This window comes from Colossoma macropomum, unplaced genomic scaffold, assembly GCF_904425465.1.
Source record: "Colossoma macropomum unplaced genomic scaffold, Colossoma_macropomum, whole genome shotgun sequence".
NCBI classification, from domain to species: domain Eukaryota; kingdom Metazoa; phylum Chordata; class Actinopteri; order Characiformes; family Serrasalmidae; genus Colossoma; species Colossoma macropomum.
The window spans coordinates 24564604-24587522 of NW_023494800.1; the positions used below are offsets into that span (position 1 = coordinate 24564604).

General features: G+C 41.2%; 1 protein-coding gene across 1 annotated transcript in view; it reads left to right on the forward strand.

Annotated features, from left to right (window-relative positions):
• Positions 1 to 1037: 1037 nt before the first annotated feature.
• si:dkeyp-23e4.3 (rho GTPase-activating protein 7) overlaps positions 1038 to 22919 on the forward strand; it is a 70846-nt gene continuing 48964 nt past the window's right edge. Inside the window, exon 1 of the mRNA XM_036587648.1 lies at positions 1038 to 1409. Coding sequence (XP_036443541.1) covers positions 1295 to 1409 — 115 coding nt within the window. The 5' untranslated portion in view covers positions 1038 to 1294. The remainder of the gene's footprint in view (positions 1410 to 22919) is intronic.

Here is a 22919-nt window from a genome sequence, read left to right on the forward strand (position 1 = left end):
TCAGAGGGGATAGTGGATAGGATGTGATCATTTGCCTGCCTATAAGAGTCATGGTTTAATTTAGTTCCTAAGGAAGTCTCAAAAATAATGTAAGCCTGTGCAAAGCAAATTTTTCTGCCAGATCATTAGATCTGATAATAATTATTCAAATCAGTAAGTAGCAAATGATCTGTCAAGCATATGAAGCACAAATCTCATTAAGGAAGAACAGGAAGAATAATTATAACCAGTTTTTGCACTGTGAAAAAACAGAGTAAGGCAACTGAAAATATTCTTGAATTCGTACCAAGCTCATCTCTGACTAGCTAGTCAGCATTTTGACATGAGACGGAATTAAGAGTAAGATATTAACATTTGGCTAACAGCATCAGTGCCATTGGTGTGACATGATCTGTGCGTCAATGTCTCTGGCTTGCCTGCAGCTTAGTACATTATCTTATGCAGAAGCTGGCTGTGTTGTGCGTGTTGTTTTTTTTACGGCAGAAGGAAGTGAGACTAAGCAGAGAGACAAGAGCAAATTTGCAGTGATAAAATATCTCAAACTGGAGCCAGACTCTACCACTTGAGAAGAACATGCTGATTATGGCTTGAAACATTGGGTTTTACAAGCTATACATGAACTTAAGGTAACCAATATATAGTGAAAAGGTTGTGGCTCAATATTGATTTGTTTACTGCTGAAGACTCTCCTGCTGCACGTAGAATGAAATGTGATCTTTGTGCCAAAAAGACAGACGCGCTGCAAATGTCACAGAGAAGAGAAACTTCTGCTTTTTGACACAGTTGAAAAACAAAACAGAAGGGACTGTCTCTTGGTCCGTTTCCACAATACGTGGCCAAAGCTGGCTCCCTTAAACTCAATATTTATCTCAGCTCCCCACAGAGAAACAAGCATGTGTATGTGCGTGCCTTAATTGCTGTTGTCCAGATGCAGAAGCGTCTCTGGCTCTGAGGCAAAAGGGGTTTAACGCTCAACCCAAACTAAATGCTATTTCCTTTTCGGGTGACTTTGACCCCTAGCTTGTGGGAAAAAAGTTTCCTTTTCTTCCCCCTCTATCTCCCTCACCCCCCCCTTCTCTCTCTCTCTCTCTCTCTCTCTCTCTCTGACACACACGCTTAGAGGAGAGTGTCTGCAAAAATTACATGCAGACTTTTTTGCATCAAGGGGGTGAAACTGGGAAGCAGGATCTCTCCTCCTCTTGCCACGCTCAGCTGCCTGGACTTGCAGGGTTCTCCTCTGTGGATGGAGTGAGAGAGCGAGATTCTTGAGGGGCTTTGGGAAGAGCACGTGGATATGGCACACACCGTGAAGACTCCACTGCGGAGGTCCTTCAGCGAGCATGTGAAGGATTCCACCAATAAGGCTTGGGATATATTCTGGAGAAGCGCAAGGGAAAAACGTCTATCAGGTACAGCTGCTGTTTGACACCTGGTGCTGCTTGGCGAACAAATAGCATTGCTTTGAAATTATGAAGATCTGATCCCTCACAGGCTGTTTTCTTCTCGAGTTTAGAGGCTGTTTTGGAGAAGTAGACAAACATCAAATCTAAACTAATGGGATGTGCCAGAAGCTTATGTTGACCAGAGTTTGAGGAGAAGGGTGGAAACTTGCTTGCGCTGGCAGAAACTTAAATTATAGTCAAATCAATCACATAAAAGATGTGCTTTTGTGCTCATTTCATAATCAAGTCAACTTTGCCATGCTAATGCTGTGTGTGTAAATGCTGCAGCCTTCATTAAAGTCATCTGCCAAACACTCTTAAGTTATCCCTTAATAGATGGAGCTAATTGGCGAAATGATGTATCAACAGGAATTGAGATTTTCAAAACTCATCTTAGTTGCAAGGCTTTAGGAGGTGGTGTTTAAAATCAGGTGAACTGGCAACATAGTGAGCTTTCGAATAGTCAGGGCTAAACTGGCAGGCACAGAAATTTAATAAGACAGGGCTAATTGCTCAGATATGTCCACATAAATGAAACCTCAAAGGCCTCAAAGGTACCTCAGGAAGTGGCCTCAGGTCAATGAGTGCTTCTCAGAGGACCCAATTTCCCACTTTATATCTTCCTATCCACTTATCCTCCTCTCTCCAGGGACCTCAGCGTACTCGCGTAGGGTGGAGCTTCTGCTCGTCATTCATCACAGGCTTGTCCTAATATTTACGCCCTGACCCAAGCTGTCATAACCCAGCCCAAATATGGTTGTGCACTCCCAAGCTCACGAGGCACGTCCAGAGCAGGGCCAGCTGCAGTCTTTGAAATGTGCCGTAACTCCAAAGCATACAGTGAGCGCTTCCTTAACCTGTTAAAACCCTTAAAGACAGATGGGTGCACACTTCCCTTCCTCACTCTAATGACTACACACTTATTTAGTAGTTTCATAACTATTACTAAATAAACCACTGTAGTATTTCCTGGACTATAAGCCTTTCAATCAATAACTCAACCAGTAGCAGCGCCAGGACTGCTGTTTTGAATGGGCACAGCAAATCTGCACGTGGGCTGAATCTCTCCTGTGGATAAGGGGATATAGGCTACAATGAACTATAATCCATAACTGAGGCATTTGCAACTGTAGACATTGAGTTACTGGACGACCAGAAAATATTAAACTAGGCACTTGTAATAGAAATAAGTGAACTTGTATCTCTTGCTGTGCACACAGGAGCAACAAAGAGCAAAATAACTTTAACATGCTGCTGATTTCTAGCATTTATGCCTTTGGCATTAATGTGCTGGTGATGACTGTACCACATTCAGATTTTGATAAATGTAGTTATTGTGTTTATCTAATGTTATATTGTGTGCCCAGCTGCTTTAAACATGTCTTGTGCATATGCTTTTAATCTATAATTCACATAACAGGCCTCCAGACCTCCAAAGTGCTGACAGTATCACTGCTAATGCAGGACTTAAACACAAAGTTCTTGTAGCAGAGTGATGAGAAGCTCCTAGACTTAGCTCTGCAAACTGCAGCTGGGTGTTTGAGAGTATGTTGGTGGCTTGGGAGGGAGCAACACTTAGCAAACACCTCACAGGTATGGTTGTTGGTTAAACTGGGATTTTGTTTGGTCAATGTCAAAAATGGAATTTCGAATATGAGTGCATTTTCATTACTTGCCCAAGCTGTTATTTATTCATAAGTGTCAATCAGAACAGTCACTTTGGGTGGGTCAGTGAAAAAGTGGGTGGGCCTAGAACACCTGGCCCAAATATACTGCCGGTGATGAACTCAACAATAAGCCTGCAGTTTTAGTGGTTAAAGCTAACAAAACCAGCCTCTGCTGCAGAACAACAGCACAATTAAACCAGGCTCAGCGCCTGTGAAGCACAGTTGCCACAGCACTTCTCACGACACAACAGCCAACGTAAACAGAACGTAGCGCTGGAAACAAATGGCAGCCTGGTCGCGTCCGGGGTAAACATCTGGCTGTGGGAGAGAGCCGGGACTTTTATCAGACCAGGCTGAAGTGTGAGACTGTTCCTTATCTGCTTTTTGTCCAAGACGCAGGGAAACCTAGAGCGAACACTCTCTCCAGAACGTTCTGTTTGTACTACTTGCCTGACTTTTTACATTGAGCAGATTGTGACTGATCACTGATGTTTTTCAACCACATCATTGCAGGCATTACCTCATCTCACCAGAGCCACGTGTTTCTGTGTGTGCTCGTCAGTACAGTGTGTGAGTGTGTGTGTGTGTGAGTGTGTGTGTGTGTGTGTGTGTGTGTGTGTAAATGGCAGGCTTACTGAGAGGAGAGGAGGGGGGTCTGAGTTCTATTATGATGCAGAACAGGCCCCTGAGCTGGGGGGAGATTACTGGGAGAAAGCCTTCCCAGATGTTGCAATCCCAAAAAAAAAGAAGAAGAAGAAGAAGAAGTAGAAGGAGAAGAAAAAGTAAAAGGAAAAGAAAAGAAATACACACACAGCTGGGAAAAAGGGAGGGGGAGGAAATGGGGTCAGGTTTCACATTTTTCTTGGCTACAACAACAGCAAAGAGAATCTCTGAAAAAGCTATGATCTATTTACGAAGAGGGTGTCTTTTTTTCCCCTTCCCCTGTCCATGAATATTTCAGAATCTCGCTTTCCAGAGCATTTTTAACGGGAAATGTTTGATTTCGATACTTTACATCTGGGAAATTCATTTCTTGCTAAAGCCAGCACTTGGAAATGCAGCCGTGAGAGTTTGTACAGGCTGTCAATGAAGGGGATCAGGCCTATCAACTTTTCGTGTGTCTTTCTCCCCCCCAAGAATGAACTCAGAGTAGGAGTGGAATATTAACAGCAAACTTGATACTGGGGCAGGTCTGTGGCTCACGCCAGTTGATATAAACTTACATAACGCATTCAGTGCTCTGACTTTGGCATAAATGCTTCAGCTGAAATGTGAAAGCATGTGGCTAGCATCCTACAGGCCATAACAAAGGCTGAAATGACTGACAGCAACATCCTTGCCATTTATTATGGAGCCTTGGTCCGCAGTATTTGTTGCTGCATCTCGTTCTTTCATGTTGCGAGTGAGCTCTGACCTGCATTTAGATGCCAGGGTGCCAGACCACATTTGTGACAAGGTCCGTATGTCAGAACTCAAAAAGGCAGGCCTACACGAACCTCAGGGTTATTTGTTATTATTACCGCTACGGAACTCGATATGCACCGCATGCCTTCAAGCCTGGTTACGCTTTTCACAAGCAAGGCCTATGGAATGACTGTGCTCCATCACCATCCAAGCTCATAAATTCCACAGGCTTGCATTTCACCACTCTCCCTTGTTTTGCACTCTTACATCAGACTCTGCTGGAACGCAACTGTTGCGCCGTGGTCATTTATCTAACATGACTGTCCGCATTTTCATTTCAAACTTTTAATTTTTTTTGATGCACATAAGATAATGGATAACATATTCCAATAACAATGTCCAGCTCAAGCCTACTATAGCAGAATGTGGTAATTATGTTATAGAAATACTGCATTTTTTGTCCCTTTGTGCATATTCGAAAGCATTCCAACAATCAGTTCATTATTAAGAATGTTAGAGTTACAATCAGGGCCAGGGTTACAGTTTGGTTTTATGTTGAGGTTAAGCTTAGAGTTAGAGTGATTGTTAGGTTTGGAATTAGGGAAAAGAAAGTGAATTTAATCAGTGGTGAACAGTGACTATTAGAGCTCGGCCTTCAGTTTGGGCCATGAATTTAAAAACCCATGCGATAATGCTAATTTTGCAGGCACCTCTATGGGATTCTAGTTGTATGTTAGCACTAAGTCACATGGCAAGTCAAGGCATTCCATGAATTATTTAAAGCTTGAAACAGATATTAAAATTGTATCCTGCCTGGCATTGAGCTGCCACTGTTTTTCAATCCTTTTCCATCTTCTGAGTGAAGCATGTTGGTCATCCTATCACTATGATGACTCATCAGAGACATATATATATATATAATATATATATATATATTATATAATATATATATTATTTTCTCCTCGCATTGGTCCCACTCAGTGCAGATCAAAAAATAACTGGTTGATTCTACCAGTTCTGATTGGCAATTGACAAATTTGGCCTTCGGTCTAGCTTCTGACATGAGAAGCTGCTCGGGTGTTCCTACTGAAAAAAAATTCTGATTGGACAATGGGAGCTTCTATAATTCAACAGTGAAATAAGTTCTACAATATTTAAGTAAATACAACAAGCATGATGATTATATTAAATAAAAACAAACTAAAAAATGACAAATTTTATTCTTTTCACTTTACAGAACTCACAGAACAGAATTTATATTTTGGTTTGTCCATCTGAATTTACGTGACCAAATCATAATGCAAATTATTCAGAAACTGCATGAAATAAATGTAAATTTTTATTTTATTTATTTTTTGTAAAAGCTCCCCTCAAATTAACAGAAAACGTGTTTTATGATCATACACATTGCTATATGCTTACAATTTACTGCTGAAAGCCAAAAATATCATTTTTACAGGGCAGATCACTGAAGAGACACCATTTGTTCATAGTTTATAGCCCAGATTTGTGGAAAAATGGGTCGACTTTCAGTAGACAAAAAAACTGTGATTTCAGCTTCCTCTATTATAAGGTTTCAAAATTACATTACCCATCTACACTATATTGCCAAAAGTATTCGCTCGTCTGCCTTCACACGCATATGAACTTGAGTGACATCCCATTCTTAATCCATAGGGTTTAATATGATGTCGGCCCACCCTTTGCAGTTATAACAGCTTCAACTCTTCTGGGAAGGCTTTTCACAAGGTTTAGGAGTGTGTTTATGGGAATTGTTGACCATTCTTCCAGAAGCGCATTTGTGAGGTCAGACACTGATGTTGGACGAGAAGGCCTGTCTCACAGTCTCCACTCTAATTCATCCCAAAGGTGTTCTATCGGGTTGAGGTCAGGACTCTGTGCAGGCCAGTCAAGTTCTTCCACACCAAACTCGCTCATTCATGTCTTTATGGACCTTGCTTACAGGAAGGGGCCATCCCCAAACTGTTCCCACAAAGTTGGGAGCATGCAATTGTCCAAAATCTCTTGGTATGCTGAACCATTAAGGGGCCGAGCCCAACTCCTGAAAAACAACCCCACACCATAATCCCCCCTCCACCAAACTTTACACTTGGCACAATGCCGTCAGACAAGTACCACTGTCCTGGCAACCCCCAGACTCGTCCATCGGATTGCCAGACGGAGAAGCGTGATTCATCACTCCAGAGAACACGTCTCCACTGCTCTAGAGTCCAGTGGCGGCGCTTTACACCACTGCATTCGACGCTTTGCATTGCGCTTGGTGATGTAAGCCTTGGATGCAGCTGCTCGGCCATGGAAACCCATTCCATGAAGCTCTCTATGCGCTGTTCTTGAGCTAATCTGAAGGCCACATGTTTGGAGGTCTGTAGCGATTGACTCTGCAGAAAGTTGGCGACCTCTGCGCACTATGCACCTCAGCATCCGCTGACCCCGCTCAGTCATTTCACGTGACCTACCACTTTGTGGCCGAGTTGCTGTCGTTCCCGTTGTTCCCAATCGCTTCCACTTTGTTATAATACCACTGACAGTTGACTGTGGAATATTTAGTAACGAGGAAATTTCACGTCTGGACTTGTTGCACAGGTGGCATCCTATCACGGTACCAAGCTGGAATTCACTGAGCTCCTGAGAGCGACCCACTCTTTCACAAATGTTTGTAGAAGCAGTCTGCATGCCAAGGTGCTTGGTTTTATGTACCTGCGGCCATGGAAATGATTGGAACACCTGAATTCAATGATTTGGATGGGTGAGTGAATACTTTTGGCAATATAGTATATTTGACAGGAAAGAAGACAGTTACACCTCTCATACGACACTCACCTTTTGAATGTAGCTTATGAAATATGAAAGTTATGAAGAATATGACAAAGTGCGTTTTGGAACCACCGGTGGTCCCAAGGAGTTGAAAAGGTTAAAAGGTCTAGAAGGCTCTGAGGGTTCCCCACTGGATTTAATAGGTATTTAGTTGAATATAAATCAAAGACAAAGAAAGCATCTACAAAGATCTTCAATGTACCATCAAAGTAAGGCACTTCCAAATCAACATTCAAGTCACTCAATGATTAGTGTGGGCTAAACCAAAAGTTGAACGATTGATTATGTCTGCCGGCAGAGCGCTGTAAACAATGCAAATAGCTTATTAGGAAAACAGATTTACACATAGCCCTCTGCATAAAGAGTGTGCAAAGGTCAGGGAGGCATGAGAAAGGTTTTCATACCCTCATAACCGTATATAATCAGGGTTCTCATTGCCAGCCAAGGCCCATTAAACCAGCTGCAGGGCAGATTTACTGCCAGGTCTCCCGCTAGTGTCCCATGTGATCACCAAGCTTGCCACACTGATTGGTCAGCAGATGGGTTGCCATTTGTGCTTCTACACCTCCATGGGTGCAGACCAGGGCACCACTGCGACTGTGAGTGTGTGGGATCTAGATACTGTCACTTGCCAATGTCATCATAAGGGACATCATGGTAACAGAATTTAGAAAAATGGCTTTCTGGTCCTCTGCTCTTTCTACTTGGAATGAACTTCTAAAGACTCTAAAATTACAGTTGCTCATTACTTTGATTGTTTTAAACATTAAACCATGATTTTTCTGAAAAGTTAACTGGGCAGATGCCATCGTTTTAGTGCATGACTAACAAAGAAGCATTTTTTTTAGTGCTTATATATCTTCACAAGTTCTTGCCAAGTTTCATAATTTAAATCAATTCATTTGTTTGTTGTCTTGCCTAGAATTCAGTGTATGTATCATGTTGACCAGGTCTTGAGAAAAAGCTCTTGGACCTCAGGAAACCTAACATTTGAAACTGACTTTAGTCTGTACAGTGACCCATTATCTTTAGAGTAAGTGACCTGGTTAGGTTATGAGGTGACTAGATTTAGTAGAACACTGGGACATTTAAAGATCTGCACTCAAAAATGTGTTTTTAACATGGCTTACTCCTCTCAGAGGGCTTCCTATGATTATATAACCTGATGCTTGTATCACTCTGGCACAGAGTTCATAGTTTTTTCATTGAAATCACAGGCTTTTCTCAATACATCCAAAAAAAGCAATGTGTGTGCCGCTCGTGGGAGCACCTTAGTTTTGTATGTCACAAATGAGACTGAACTTAACATATAAAAATAAAATATACTCCAATATTCTAAAATATGCTAATGAGAGGATGAGTGGGAAGAAAGTGTAGGGTTTAGAAACGAGGCAGCAAGGGGGCATTTATAATTTGTGTATAATCTTTGTATTCCTAATGAATGTTGAGGTTCAGGGATACTTCTATGCCACTTTTAGTTTCTTGGGTATAACAATAATTCATAACGATACCTAATTTATTATTCAACAATTATGGGTACTTTAACATTTACAGACAACTTGTGCTATCACAAGTCAACAAACTATGCACTCAATTTCAAAAGGAAAGCAGTAAGCTAACTGTCAACTAACTAACCTAACAGCTAACAAAAGCCATAACAAAAGCCACTGGCACAGTACAATTTTTAAAATGTACTTTTAAATGTTTAACCCCTTGAACCCTAGGATTATCATTCAGTAATTAATCCTAGTTATCACTTTTAAATCCCTAAGGAGAACCACTGTGGAGTTGTTAACGATTCCCGTACATCTTGAATTGTCAGTTGTTTTGATTTCCAAGGAATTTAGGTCAGCTACGTCACATTTGTCTCTCCTACACATTGAGGTGCACTGTTCTGAGCATCATTAATCGGCAAACTGTTATCATTTCTAAACAGGGACCGGGCCTGGATCATCAAGGAAAAGGGAAATTTTACGACATCAAAGCAGGTTACACAAGGACATTTTTTGAATGCTCTGACCAACCTGCACAGTCTTAGGTTTACACTACACACAACACTACATTATGAAAACAACTTCAGCAAACTTAAAAAACCTAACCTGTTCCACACCCTAAGCTGAAGCACACTGCCACAGCCAGTATTAAAAACGCCTATGTATCATGTGCATTATAGACCAAAGCCATTAACGATGTATTTATTTATTTTCTTTTTTAACTTGGACTGACAATATGTGTGTTTGGTTTTGGAAACAGGTGCCCTCTACTATATCAGGTATAGGGTCTCACTTTTAAAGGTGCCCTAGGTAATCTAGTCTGGTCTAGTCTAGTCTAAAATTCAAAATTCGTTCTCAGAAATCTTAAAGCTTCATCGAGGTCATGGTGAATAGCTGAATGGCTGCTAACCAGTATCTGAAAGAGATGATGAAGTGGACATTCAGGAATGATGAGACCATCAAGAATTTGACTGGCCATAAAACACTGACAGAATAATCTCAGAAGTTGTATCTCTACTTAGTCATTTTTAGTTTTGTCAGTTTAGCAAATTTGTTTCATCCATATCCAAAACAGTGGCACGTTTTAAAATGGCTGATGTTAGCAAACCTTAATAAAACTCCATCCTGTGCCCACTTAACGAGATATCAGTAATGTCATAGAACAGCACTATGTCTCCTGTATGTGCAGGTAGCTGTGGAGAAAGCTAGCAAAATGGACATGGCTCGGGTCCGTAAAGTAAAATCAATGATTGGTGGAGTGGGGCAATGACACCTACTATCCACAAAGGGGGCTTTAAAAAAAAGCTTGAGAACAACAGTGTTAGGCTAGGCTGGCTTTAGATGGTAAAACTTCAATGCAACCAACTAGTTGCATGCTTGAAGCAATTTCGAAGCAACTGGACAAATACATAAAGCAATTCAAAAAGTAAAGCCACATACAACACATCTGATTATTCCCCTAGTAAGCAAATTCAGCACCTAGTATTTTTCACATATTTTAATGTCCTGACCATATAAAATCATGTGCCATGAGATATTTAGCGTGAAACTATTTTGAGTGGAACAATTATGGCGCAACTGAATGAAGCATGAAGCAGTTTAGAAATAAAGCCACACACAACATGTGATTCTCACACTAGTTAGCCAGATAAATAGCTAGTTTTTTTTACACATGTTCTGGTTAAATATAATAATGTGTGATAAGTAGCTAGTTAAGCAAACTGGTTAGCAGTAAATAAGCAAGATTAAGTCATGAAACTTGTTTAAGAAAACTGAGACAGTTACAACTGTTGCACCTAAGTTTTCACCAAGTTTCAAGTGAGTTGAAAGAAGCATTACATTATGCAATGTAAGTGAACTTCAGAGTGAAGGTTTCACCATGTTAGTTTTCGCTTCTTTTCAAATCCAATGTGCTGCTGTATAAAAAGTTTTCAGGGCATGCGTTTAGGAAGTTTCATGTGTGAATGTGTGTGCTCTGTTTCATGCTCCTACTTTATGATATACCTCAAGAGCTTTGGACCTGCACTTCAACAACTTTTTTTTATAGAACTTGATCAATTTTTAGTACGTCGGCCCGGTCGACCACTGAGAGGTGCGTTCCTGCTGTGCTCAAGAACACCGTATAAATTTCAGGCATCATTAGCCCACAGGCTAACGGCTAATAAGCAGACTGACCCTTATAAGAGGCAGAAAAATCCAACAAATGAATCCCCCGGTTTATGAGGTTCCTTCCTTGATGTCCCTCATTTCCCTCATCTTAAATCATTTCCAACAATGGCTCCTCCCTTCAGACTGCCTCATTTTGGGCCTGTCTAAAATGATTATACAGCATTATGGGCTTAGCAGAGTCTTGCCCCGGAAGGTTCCGGTTCCTTCATCACCTTTCATTATGCATGAAATCGGTTGCTGTCTCGGCCCAGCACCGTCACAGCAGCTGTCAGTCCGCCCCGCAAGTTATTAAATCAATTTCTTAATCAGCAGTTTTTCAGGGACGGAAAAAAAAAATCCCTTACTCTGCCACACTCCAGTGCGTATGTAAATGGTGGGCCCAGAAGACTTAGGCTCACAAGCCAAGCCAAACAATTGTAAATCTTCCTCTTTTATCTCACCGGCAGATGAGTCAATAGAGATTTGTATTTCCAAAGTTAAGAGGCTTGTATAAAGATTTCACATACAGAGATGTTCCTGTTTATGTGGATTTCAAAAAAGTGATTCATGATGATGACTGAAGAGTAAAACAACAAATTCCTGAAGTGGAAAACAACAAATTACGACTACTCATCACAGTACTTAAGCAGATATTTCCCTTTAATGGCAGTTTTACGTCAGAGATTTTACTTTTACTTGAGTTTATTTCTAATAAAGTATCCAACTTAGCTATTTTAAAAAATCTTCACAACTCCGCTTCACACACAAGGATATAATTAGCTATCTGGCTAACAAATCTTAGCTAAACAGCTACTGTGCCTGACTGCCTTCTTTGTGTGTTTTTTTAAAGCAACAAGCACTATTTTTATGTATTTATTTAATTTTCTCCCAAATTTAGCCTTAGCATATTTGTTTTAGCCTCTAATTAGTAATGACTAAAGAAGTGGCAGCGTGCTTTACACCACTCTTGGCACTGTGCTTGGTGACGTAAGGCTTGCATGCAGCTGCTCGGCCATGGAAATCTATGCCATGAAGCTCGCAGCACACAGTTTTTGTGCTGATGTTAACGCCAGAGGAGGTTTGGAACTCTGCAGTTACTAAGTCAGCAGAGAATTTGGCAGCTTTTACGCACTACGCACCGCAGCACTCTGCGACCCCGCTACATATACATATATATTTATATATATATATATATATATATATATATATATATATGTTTCATGCAACAGACATCCAATTATGTACTAATATGCATCATAATGAATAAAGATTAAGGCATAGTGATTAAACCATTTAGAAGTGTCTAATTTTAGGCTTTACTGAAGAAAGAACAAGACCTTTACAAACTCCCAGTATGTTTTCTGTGAAATAAACTCTCACCTTTTCCTCTATTACACCACATTACCAAGCTGGGAGGGTGAAGGCTAGCATGTGCTTCCTCCAAGATAGCTGAAGCCAGTCACTGCATCTCTTCTACTACTTCAGCTAACAAACACCCGCATTAGGTAGCACTGTCCTAAGTGATGCGGGGAGGGGGCACCATCCTACCCACCCAAAGAATCAGGTCAATTACAATCTCTCTTGTGCCCCCTACAAATACTGGCACCCCTGGTAGTCATGAGCAAAATAAGCTGTAAACAATATTCTTAATTACTTATTTTTTTATTATTTAATTCAAAGTATTAACAAAAATCTAAACTTTATTTAAGGTATAATGATTGCAAGAAAAAAAAAAATCTCGTCATGAAATAAATATTTTTCTTAAATCTATGTGCGCCACAAATGTTGCCACCCCTAGAAATTCCTCTGAGTGAAATCAAACTCAAGTAAATTCCAATTCATCTCATTTTAAAGTTAAATGGTCCACCATGACTTCCTGTTTCACTGGTGAATATATATGAGATGCAGCATAGGCCAAATTCCCTTAGCCATCCATCACTACGAGAAAGACCAGAGAAAACAGCAATGATGTGCGACAAAAGGTTGTCGAGCTGCATAAATCAGGAAATGGCTACAAGAAAACAGAATTAAGAAAATTAAAGTTTTGCCATGGGCACCCCACTCCCCTGGCATTAATCCCACAGAAAATCTATGTGATGAGCTGAAGAGGAGAGTCCACAGTGTGGAGCCTAGAATCTGAAGGATCTGGAGAGGTTCTGTATGAAGGAATGGTCTCAGATCTTTTGCCATACGTTCTCTAGTTTCATTAAGCATTATAGGAAAAGATTTAGAGCTGTTATATTTGCAAAGGGAGGCTGCACAAAGTATTAAACGAAGGGGTGCCAATAATTGTGTCACACTAATTTCCTGATAAGATTCAGTTTTTTTTTTTAATCACTGTTTCAAATAAAAGTTAGATGTTTGCTAACATTTTGAATGAAAGATCAAAAGCATCAGCAACACAATGTTTTTCACAGCCTGTTTTGTTCATGTTTACCAGTGGTGCCAATATTTGCGGAGGGCACTGTTTGTTCTATCGCGAGTGCCTAATGCAAGTTAACACTCAAGGTAAACTAATGGAGTACAGCCAACACACCTACACCTAGTATTTGGCCTTGAATCTCCTTTTCAGTTCACTACAGTAATTCAAAGTAATTATTTGAGCAGCCTATTTCCTGTTATTTGAGTAATTTTCTTTATTAATAATTTATTTTTAGTGAGTTATCACTACAGTAACAGTATGTAAGGGTTTTTTTTTCCAGTTTATTTTTACTTGTAAAAATGAATCTACAGATGTTTATTGTGGAACAAAGTGGGTCTCAAAACTCATGGGCATACTCTCCAACAGCACTGTTATTTCTCTTACCAGTTTAGAAGTACATTTCACCTTTACGCTAAATGTATGTGCTGTGAGTCAGGAAATCCTAGCGAAATAGAATCAGAATTTCTCTTCTAGAAAGCAGCGTAACTATGAAAGCATTCACCTGCACTTCTTCAGGTCACACAAGAGCGAAGCCAGCAGGCGTGGAAGCGTTGGCTCTTGAAGCCTTAGCACTGATGAATTTCTAGGAAAATGAAATCCATCTCTTTCAAGTAGCACTTTTCTTTATTCATTCCGTTGCTGAAGTATGCCAGGCGGCTAAGTCCTACGCAGGTTTGCATCATCATCAAAAAAAAGAAGTAGAGGATGATACGTTTGCCGTTCCGGCCAGCGAATAAGCAGGCTGACTGTGTATAATGGTTTTTCCCCCCATCGCAATCTGTATAACGTCTCGTATGCCGCTGCTTGGCAAGCAGGTTTGTTATTGAAGGCCCGTGCTAAGTGGCTTACACTCGAGCACGGAGAGCCTCATTGCCCTACATGGAGGGCGGCCGTCTGAGTGAAATGCGGCTTTAGATCCATCTCCAGCTTGTTACCAGGCAAAGGTAGAACTGGAACATTCCATTCTCCATACCGCAAACAAATTAACAAACGTAATTAGCAACACGTTAGACTAAGCTCCAGATGAAGCTTATGAAGAAGAAACAGTGAACAATAAAAAGGCCTTTCAATTGCTTTCACTTCTAATTTAGTCTCAAAGCGTTCCCCATGTGCCAACTAAACACTCAAGGGGTGAGGTGAGCTGCCATGCACATCCAGTAACTGGATGAAGTGAAGAACACTGCAGCAAAGTAAGGGTTTATGAGGGAAGCAAAAGGTTTTAGTATATCTCCTTTATCATTTCCTCAGTGGAATCCATCTCCGGTCAGTCCGTAGCTTACGGTGATAGCACAGCTCGTCTTCTGGCTTGTGCTTACTGCATGCAAGCAGTCCTAAAATGACTCCCCCACACCATTACATCAGACTCACAGACTGAAAAAAGCCCCCTCGGGGGGAAAGTGTTTCGAATGGTTCTCTCAAACGCGACACACTTCTCCCAGCAGATGATATCCGCAGAATGTTATTGAGTCCCGTGACATTGACTCCTCTAGTGCTTCCTCGAGTGGGGACTGGCTCCGTGACCGATGCATCTGCACCATGTGTAAATGTGCTTGAAGCTGATAAAGCAGAGTGTCTGTATCCTTACCATCAGGGCTTAGAGCTCAAACTAAAACAGAACTTCTTGCTGCAAGAGAATCTTAGCCTCTCTCCTTGAGAAGAGTTGTCTGTGCTGGTGCTGGACTGTAAATATTGCAAACCTCAGTTTTCCAACTGATTTCAATACCTGGATCAACTGAGCTGTTATTAGACTTCTGAGTGATGCCACAGAACCTCCCACAGATTCTCAACCACTGGGCCATGTACTACAAGTTGGCCACAAAAGGTCCCTTTGTTGGTCCTCGGACCAATAAATAGGGTGGCTAGTGCTGTGTAGTGTTTCAGTGATGGTTATGAAATCAGATAAGAAACAATTAACTTCACAACAGAACTATAAAAAGAACTGTTTTATATATATAAATACTTGTGAGAGACTAGTGTAAAAAATCTGTTGTAGAAATATTCCAATCATTTACCACCTTTCTGTTGATATTTTATGTTCACTGGTGTACACTGCATATTGCGGGGGTACACACTCAAACGCAGCTATTCTGAAAATGTCTCAGAAATAATTTTTTTTCCCTAAAGAACTTTTCAATTGATAATTCTTTCTGGATTTTTTAATGAGATGTGCAAGAATCTATTTAAAGTGTAAATGTTCTTTGCCAACGAGAGAATTTTCCCAGAAACCACATGTAAGCCAAGAGATGTGTGTCTTTCTGGTACTTCACTCGGCTGATATCAATCATGGTATGGATAATACATTGTTGCATTAGAACCGAGACGTTCCTTCTTTTTGCTGCCTTTAATAAAATCTAGATGACCGCAAGAGTTCATACATGTGATCACTTAACAACTTCAGGTACTTAATTTCCCAGGTTTATTACATCCTCAGACTTAATAACTACATGGAAAGCAATGCAAACTTCATATGTTCACCATCACAGCTGCCTTTTCACCTACACATGTCTCTGAACAGGAGTACATAAAACAGTCTAGTGTCACATTTCAAAAATCTTAAATTCCTGTGCTAGTGCTCAGCTGCAACTATTGTTGAGCTCTCCATCACATTACAGTGACCACACCACCTATTCCGCCCCTTCAGAGCAGGGCTGATTCGTATACAAAGTCAACATCCAGAAAATGACACTTTCTTCACAGAGAAGCAAATGATAACACAGATCACATCATACAAAGACCTACTGTGAGCAAAATATGCCTGCTTTAAGCTACAGGAGTGAGAAATAGAAGCTTAGACCTACTGAGAATTTAAGAGGTTAAGTTAGCTATATGGCCTATGTGCTACTGCAGCAAACCATCCTCACAGTACTGTGATGGAGTGACAGAGTTCGACAAACTTGCTTTCTTGAAAGCAGAGACTTTAAAAAAAAAAATCAAGAGAGACTGTTTTGATCGTCAAAATGGCTGATACTGCCTATCCTCAGTAGGCGTTCAGTGCCTGGAAGCTCTCCAGCTGAGAACCTATAGCTTGCTTTCTATCTATCACAAGTTACAAACTCTGCAGAGGGTCCCTGTTATCACGGCAAAATGTGTTACAGACATTGTGCTCATCCTGAAGATCACACTGTCTTACCCAGTTGTAAATTGTTATATTTACTTAGTGAAGAAGCCTAAATTCTTCATGTGAATGATTTAAAGAGGTACTGAAAACATTCCTTAGAGATTCTGTTGACACGACTGCATCATGTAATTACTGCAGATTTGTCAGGTGCACATGAGTTGCGAATCCTCTATTCTACCACATCCCAAAGGTGTTCTATTGGATTTAGACCTGGTGATTAGGGAGGCCACTCAAGTACACTGAGCTCATTGTTATGTTCATGGAACCAATTAGAGATGACTTCAGCGCATCATCATGCTGGATGTAGCCATCAAAAGATCAGTAAGCAGTGGCCACAAAGAAATGAAAATCGTCAGCAACAATACTCAGATAAGCTGCTGCCTTCAAACACTGTGTGCCAAGAAAACATTTCCCAAACCATTACACACCATGACCAGCAGCTTGAACTGTTAACAGGCAGAATGGGTCCATGGATTCATGCCACTGACAGCCCAATTCTGACCCCACTATCGGCATAACGCAGAAATCGAGATTCTTCAGACCAGGCAGCCTTTTTCAAATCTTCAGCTGTCTAGTTTCAGTTAGACTGTGCCCACTGTAGTCTGAGATTCCTGTTCCTGGCTGACAGGAGTGGAACTCAATGTGGTCTTCTCATGTTGGAGCCCATCTACCTCAAGATTCGATGTGTTGTGTGATTAGAGATGATTTTCTGATCACCACTGTTTTAAGGAGTGGTTAATCAAGTTTGCGTAGCCTTCCTGTCAGTTAGAACAAATCTGGTCATTCTCCCTTGACCTCTTTAATCAAGTGTTTCTGCCCATAAACTGCCACTCATTAGATGTATTTTGCACCATAGGGAACTCAAGGATGCTGGGGGTGCTTTCACAATTTGGTGGTTTAACTCATCAGCATTTAATTGTAGTTTTAAAGCAGAGAAAACAGCAAACTGTGCTGGACTCCAGCGATGAAGTGGCTGTGTTTTATTGTATTTCCAGCAGGTATTGTGCTGGTTTGTGTGAGTCATTATGAGTGATATCATAATGAGAGATACAGACTCACACAAACCAGCACAATACCTGCTGTCAGTTTGTGTGAATGAGTTGTTACTTATGTGCAGACATATTTGCACAAGAGCATTTAGACTGTAGTATTTTAAGGGCTGGAAAACACAATTCATTGCACAGGCTGCTAATGAGTAGAAAACAAAAGCCTGTCCCATCAAACTCTTCTCCCCTTTTTATGCCCTCTGGTACAATGTGCACGTATAATCATGCCAGAATGGATTTCGTTCCTGTCCTTCATGGTATTTATAGTATATAGGTTCTGACAGCATTGTGTAGCTATAGAGGACAAGAACTGTCCTCACAAAGCTCTGTATTGCAGTCTTTGTGTGTATCAATGTGGGACACAAAATAGAAAGACATTTAAATAAAATTGCACACCTGCATCACTTGGGCATTCTCACCTGTACACAATAACAAGCTAGCACAATTTAACCTCTGTTAAATGCTGCTCCTTTTGTTCATAGCACAAAGAGCTTGGGTTTTCTGCAATTCTGCCCCCTATTTTCTCTAGTCTTTCATTTTCCCAGGTGCAGCAGCACTCCTCCACTTTTCCCCTCACGCTTGTTTCTGCATTTTCACGCACACTTTACAACTCCCCTGCTCGGCCTCCGATTTATTACTGCCATCTTTTCTTATCGTGAGGAATCGGCCTCCCATCTCCCAGCGCCGTGCCGTTCTGCTTATCTGTGCCATCATGCCTCCCTCCATCTCTGTCTCTTCCTCACCTGCCCCATCTCTCATTCCATTGATCCTGTGCTTCCATCTCTCCGGCTCGTGCTTCCTCTCATCCTTCTACATCTCTCTCCTCACTCTCTTATACCTTTGCCTACTTTACGGACTGCCAGCATCCTCCACTTTCAGCAACGAGGGGGTTTGTGTGCCCAGCCGGTGATGGACTCAGGCTGGCCTGAAAGTGCTTCGGTTTTCGGGTCGTCCGAGGTCAGGATAGTGCTGGATTAGCAGGTCAGGAGGTACAGCAGAGGGGCAAAAAAAACAGCTGACTGGAAAGCAATAAGGTGGAGAAAAGCTGGCAGAGCGTAAATCTGTCCAGAGAGAGGGAGAGTAAGCCGCAGGTAAATGAGAAGGAAAAAGGTCACTTTGCACATCTGATCCAATTTGTAGTGTGGACAGGATGAGTGGAGTGTCTGTGTAAACATGAACATGCTGGGGTGGGGATGAACAGGCAGCTGATGCGGTCACTGCTGGGTAGATGGACTTGGATTGAGACATGCAAAAGTACGAAGGGTCACGTGATCCACATTACCTCATGTCAGTGATTCCCAGTCCCAGTCCAATGCACCATTTTTTGTTCCTCTACTCTACCAGTGGAGACTAAGCTCACACAGGGCTTAAAATCACTTGAGGACTGAGAACAACTGTTTCAGGGATTCAAGATTTCCCACAGATCGGTCACACTTTGGCACCCAGGTATATGGACACCCGCCAAAGTATATCTCGTCCATTTAAAAAAAAAAATGCTGAGCTTTCTTTTAATCTATTCTGAAAAACAACATGCTTAGAATTTGAGTGTTACATGGATGCAGCCCAGGCTGTGGAAAGATGGAGGAAAGAAGAGAGGCTGAAGAAGACACCTGCAGTACTTTAATGAAGTTGCTTTTGTCTTAGTTTGAAAGAATGATTAGACGATTCATCTAAGAACTGTACTGAGAAATATTTTAACAAGAAGCTGCAGGAGAAGGAGAAGAGACTTGTACCTCAGGTAGCGTGATATGCATCTTTGTTAGTACTGTAAAAGGTGACCATCTAGATCTGTTTGAGCCTTTTTTGCTCTGGTAGGTTGCTATACAGCCTACCAACCATTTTTTATATGTTAGACAAAAACTAAAAAAAAGCCAAGCAGCAGGTTAGATCATCTGTTTTTATACATTTATACATGATGGTATATAGTTTCACATTGGAAAAATACATCACTCACAAAGAAGACCTAAAGATAAATTAAGTCTTAAAAAATAAAGTCTTAGTGTTAGTAGTATTCATAACTGACATACCTATGTGGCCTTGTACATAACAAACTAGGTGTATTTGTAATCTCCAATGTAATCAAAGTTATGAATTGTTCTTTATTTATGCTTTAGAGTAGCATAAACCCCCAAAATCAAAGTATATTTCAAATCTGTGGGAAACACTGTTGCTGATGTACTATGTAAATAAATACTTCAGATTGTTATATTTCCACAAAGTATGTGTCAAAATATTCCTCAATACAACACACTTACAAAGGTCCGATAAAATACACAGCTATTACGCATCTCATATTAAGTGTGGCCAAAGGTTATAAATCAGTAGTGTTGTAAGATGACCTTTAAAGTCATTAGCTTAAACATGCCAAAACAATACCGAGTACCAACTTGATCAAAGCAGAGCAAAGCTGAACTGAGAAAATCAAAGATATAGCCTAGTTAATCAGCCCTTTCTCTTTTTCATAAATCATTGTTTGGCTGCTATTTAGCAATGTTGCTGCTCTTTCTGTTTAATTCTCAACAGCTCCTCAAATTTTCCTGATGAGAACGGAGGAGCTTTTCTCTCTTTATTTCACTCTGTGACAGTCTCTCATTTAGACAGAAACATGAAAAGGAATCAACAAAGGCCAGTTTTTGGTTTCCTGCTGCCAACTCCCTGGAAGAGTGCAAAAGGATGCATCCTGCTAGGACATAAATAAGTGTGTTAACCTTAAGGCCATGAAACGCTGGAAGCCGACCTCATCCATGGTCAGCACAGCTGGAATGGCTTCCATTTACAAACTGGAGTGACCTGACTGAGGCCCCCAAGGCTAACACCCGTCAGCCATTGTCCTGCGGCTCTGATGGAAACCATGCCTCTTTTGGAGCGCTAATGGAGTTTCCCTGCATGAATCCTCACAAAATGAAATAATAGAGCTGGAGCTAGAGATATTCATGGCAGAGAAAAGGCTTAGGTGAAAGACTGAAAATCTGAGCCACTAAGAACCAGCGCCCCATTCGAATATGTTATTTTCACCTTTTGAAATCATAGAAGTGCAAATTTCCAGCACATAAGGCAATATCTAGAAATGACACACATATATGGTGCTGGGAAGTGTTGATCTAACCCACATAAGAATGGAACGGAATGAAAGGAATGAAACCAAGACAGACGTGGAGTTCTGAAAGGGAAAGGCTATGAATGACAGCACCTCACAGGAGGAAGCCCTCATAGCACCAAGCCAGACATAAATATGTGATGCTTCGTCTTGCGCTCCTTTGATGTGATTGGTCGCTCTTGGGGAGAGCGCACCTACCTGCACAGGCCCCAGTGTCTGGAGCGCTCGGCTTGTTCCGCACCATGATGACGGATGAGGCTTCTGCGGGGCCATGTTAGCCGTAATGGAAACCATGATCACAACCGAGTTCGCCGCTCCCATCCACCAGTCCATAAAAAGCCCCCTAACCTTGAAACTTCAGTCAGCTCTGCTTAGTTCTTGAATCTGTCACGCCACAGCGGCAGTACTCTCTTGAATCAAACTATAACTGCAGGCCTGAATAAGATATAAGAGGCCTGATAATGTTTAATAACTGATTCACCTATTCAGGACCTTCTGTGTTTTTTTTGTCTCAGGCTCTTGTAATTCTTCTTCTCTCAGTCTGGAAAGAAACTGACAGACTAACAACGTGAAGCAGGTAAAAGCATTTATGATTGCACAGGGCATAAAAATGCTGATTGCCATCATGAGCGCATCTGGAAGAGAAAGTGAAGGAACGCTGATTGTCCTTCTCTCCATGAAGATATTCTTTTGAATATAAATACAACTCTCAAAAATGAAGAATATAGTGGATGGCTTGTTTCCCTTGGTAAATGTCCCTCCCTGGCACAGGAGAGCAACGCCAAGTAATGGAAGAAAAACAAAATCAACAAGCTCCTATTAATCAAGTTAAATGACTATGGCAAGGAGATCAGACCAACTCATTTGCCCTGTAATGCTTCCAAATTTCTGTCTGGCATGGGCCCGGCCTGCCATGCTTGAGATGCCTATCGACTCAGCCTACAAAGTTTAGGAGGGGGGTAATGTTTCAACTTCTACAGAACATGCTCTTTTGATCTCTACACAGCATGACCGACTCAATCATGCCAAGGAAATCAGACAAAGAGTCAGGCAATCAATTAGTAAATGAAGCAACCAATCATCATGCTAATCTTTCAATCACTGTGACTGAAAGTGATTACAACAAACTGGTGGTTTCTGAGCTGATATTTACTGCACAGGGCTGAGGAAGCAGAAAGACTCGAGTCAAGGTGAGTCAGTTGAGAAAGAGCTCGAGTCAAGCAGTCACCAATGTGCAAAAAGGCAGATAAATGCTGGAACAAAAAAAGAACTTCTGGATCCCCCAAAAAAAACCAAGAAAAACTTTCAGAGAGAGTCTCCCCGTAGCTACCACGATCCCAATCAGTCTGAGCTGAGCTCCACAGACTGCATAACAAAACGCATTAGCATCCGTGCCATTTGTTTAGTCCCTTCGACCGCAGGGGGAGCACTTTATTTACCTGCTGGAAAAAGGACATCTCCTGTGTCCTTCCAAGTGCTGTGACAAATAAAGTAGAGGCAAAGCACACAAACGCACTCACTCCTCTTTCCTGTCCCAGCAGATGGAATGATTCAGTGGCTGTGAATCACAGCAGAATTACGCAGTTTATGACTGATTCGCATCTTAGCCAGGTTGTTAATGGTGTCATATATGGATAAGCTGTGGATGTATTGAGGGCATTTGTGAGCATAACAACCTGTGTTTCTCTATCGCGGAAACATTCAAAACACTGACATTTTTTTGCCTCAACTGCTGTCATCAGTGCTGAGCTTTGGGAAGGTACTAATATCATCAAACTGGAAAGATAACACTCTCCATTAGTAACTAGGTGGCAAACTAAGCATTACTTCCGACATGAGTTTTAAAAACAATTTAAGGCCACGTCTTTATACAATCTGATCCTGAAAGAGCTAAATGAACCCTAGGCAAGTCCATAAATGACTCATCTACTTCACCTAACAAGACCCCTAGCAATTCTTGCTCAGTCAAAGATCATTCAACAGGTGGAAAAAAGGTTGAAAATAGCACTGAACCTCAGAGATTGTCTAGCCTGCCCCACGTACATATTTACAAAACTCAGCAGATTGACTGGTAACATTGCTTCTGGTTCAGTGTTCTGTTTGTCTGTGCTATGAAAGATTCAAGAATGTTTCTTCAGCACAGCCTGTTTTGTAGTACTGTATGATTCTACTAATTTTCCTGACAAAATGCCAGGCTGTTTTTTCTCCCAGAAAAGTGTGTGACTGGACTTCTGAAAGAGGGTTTTT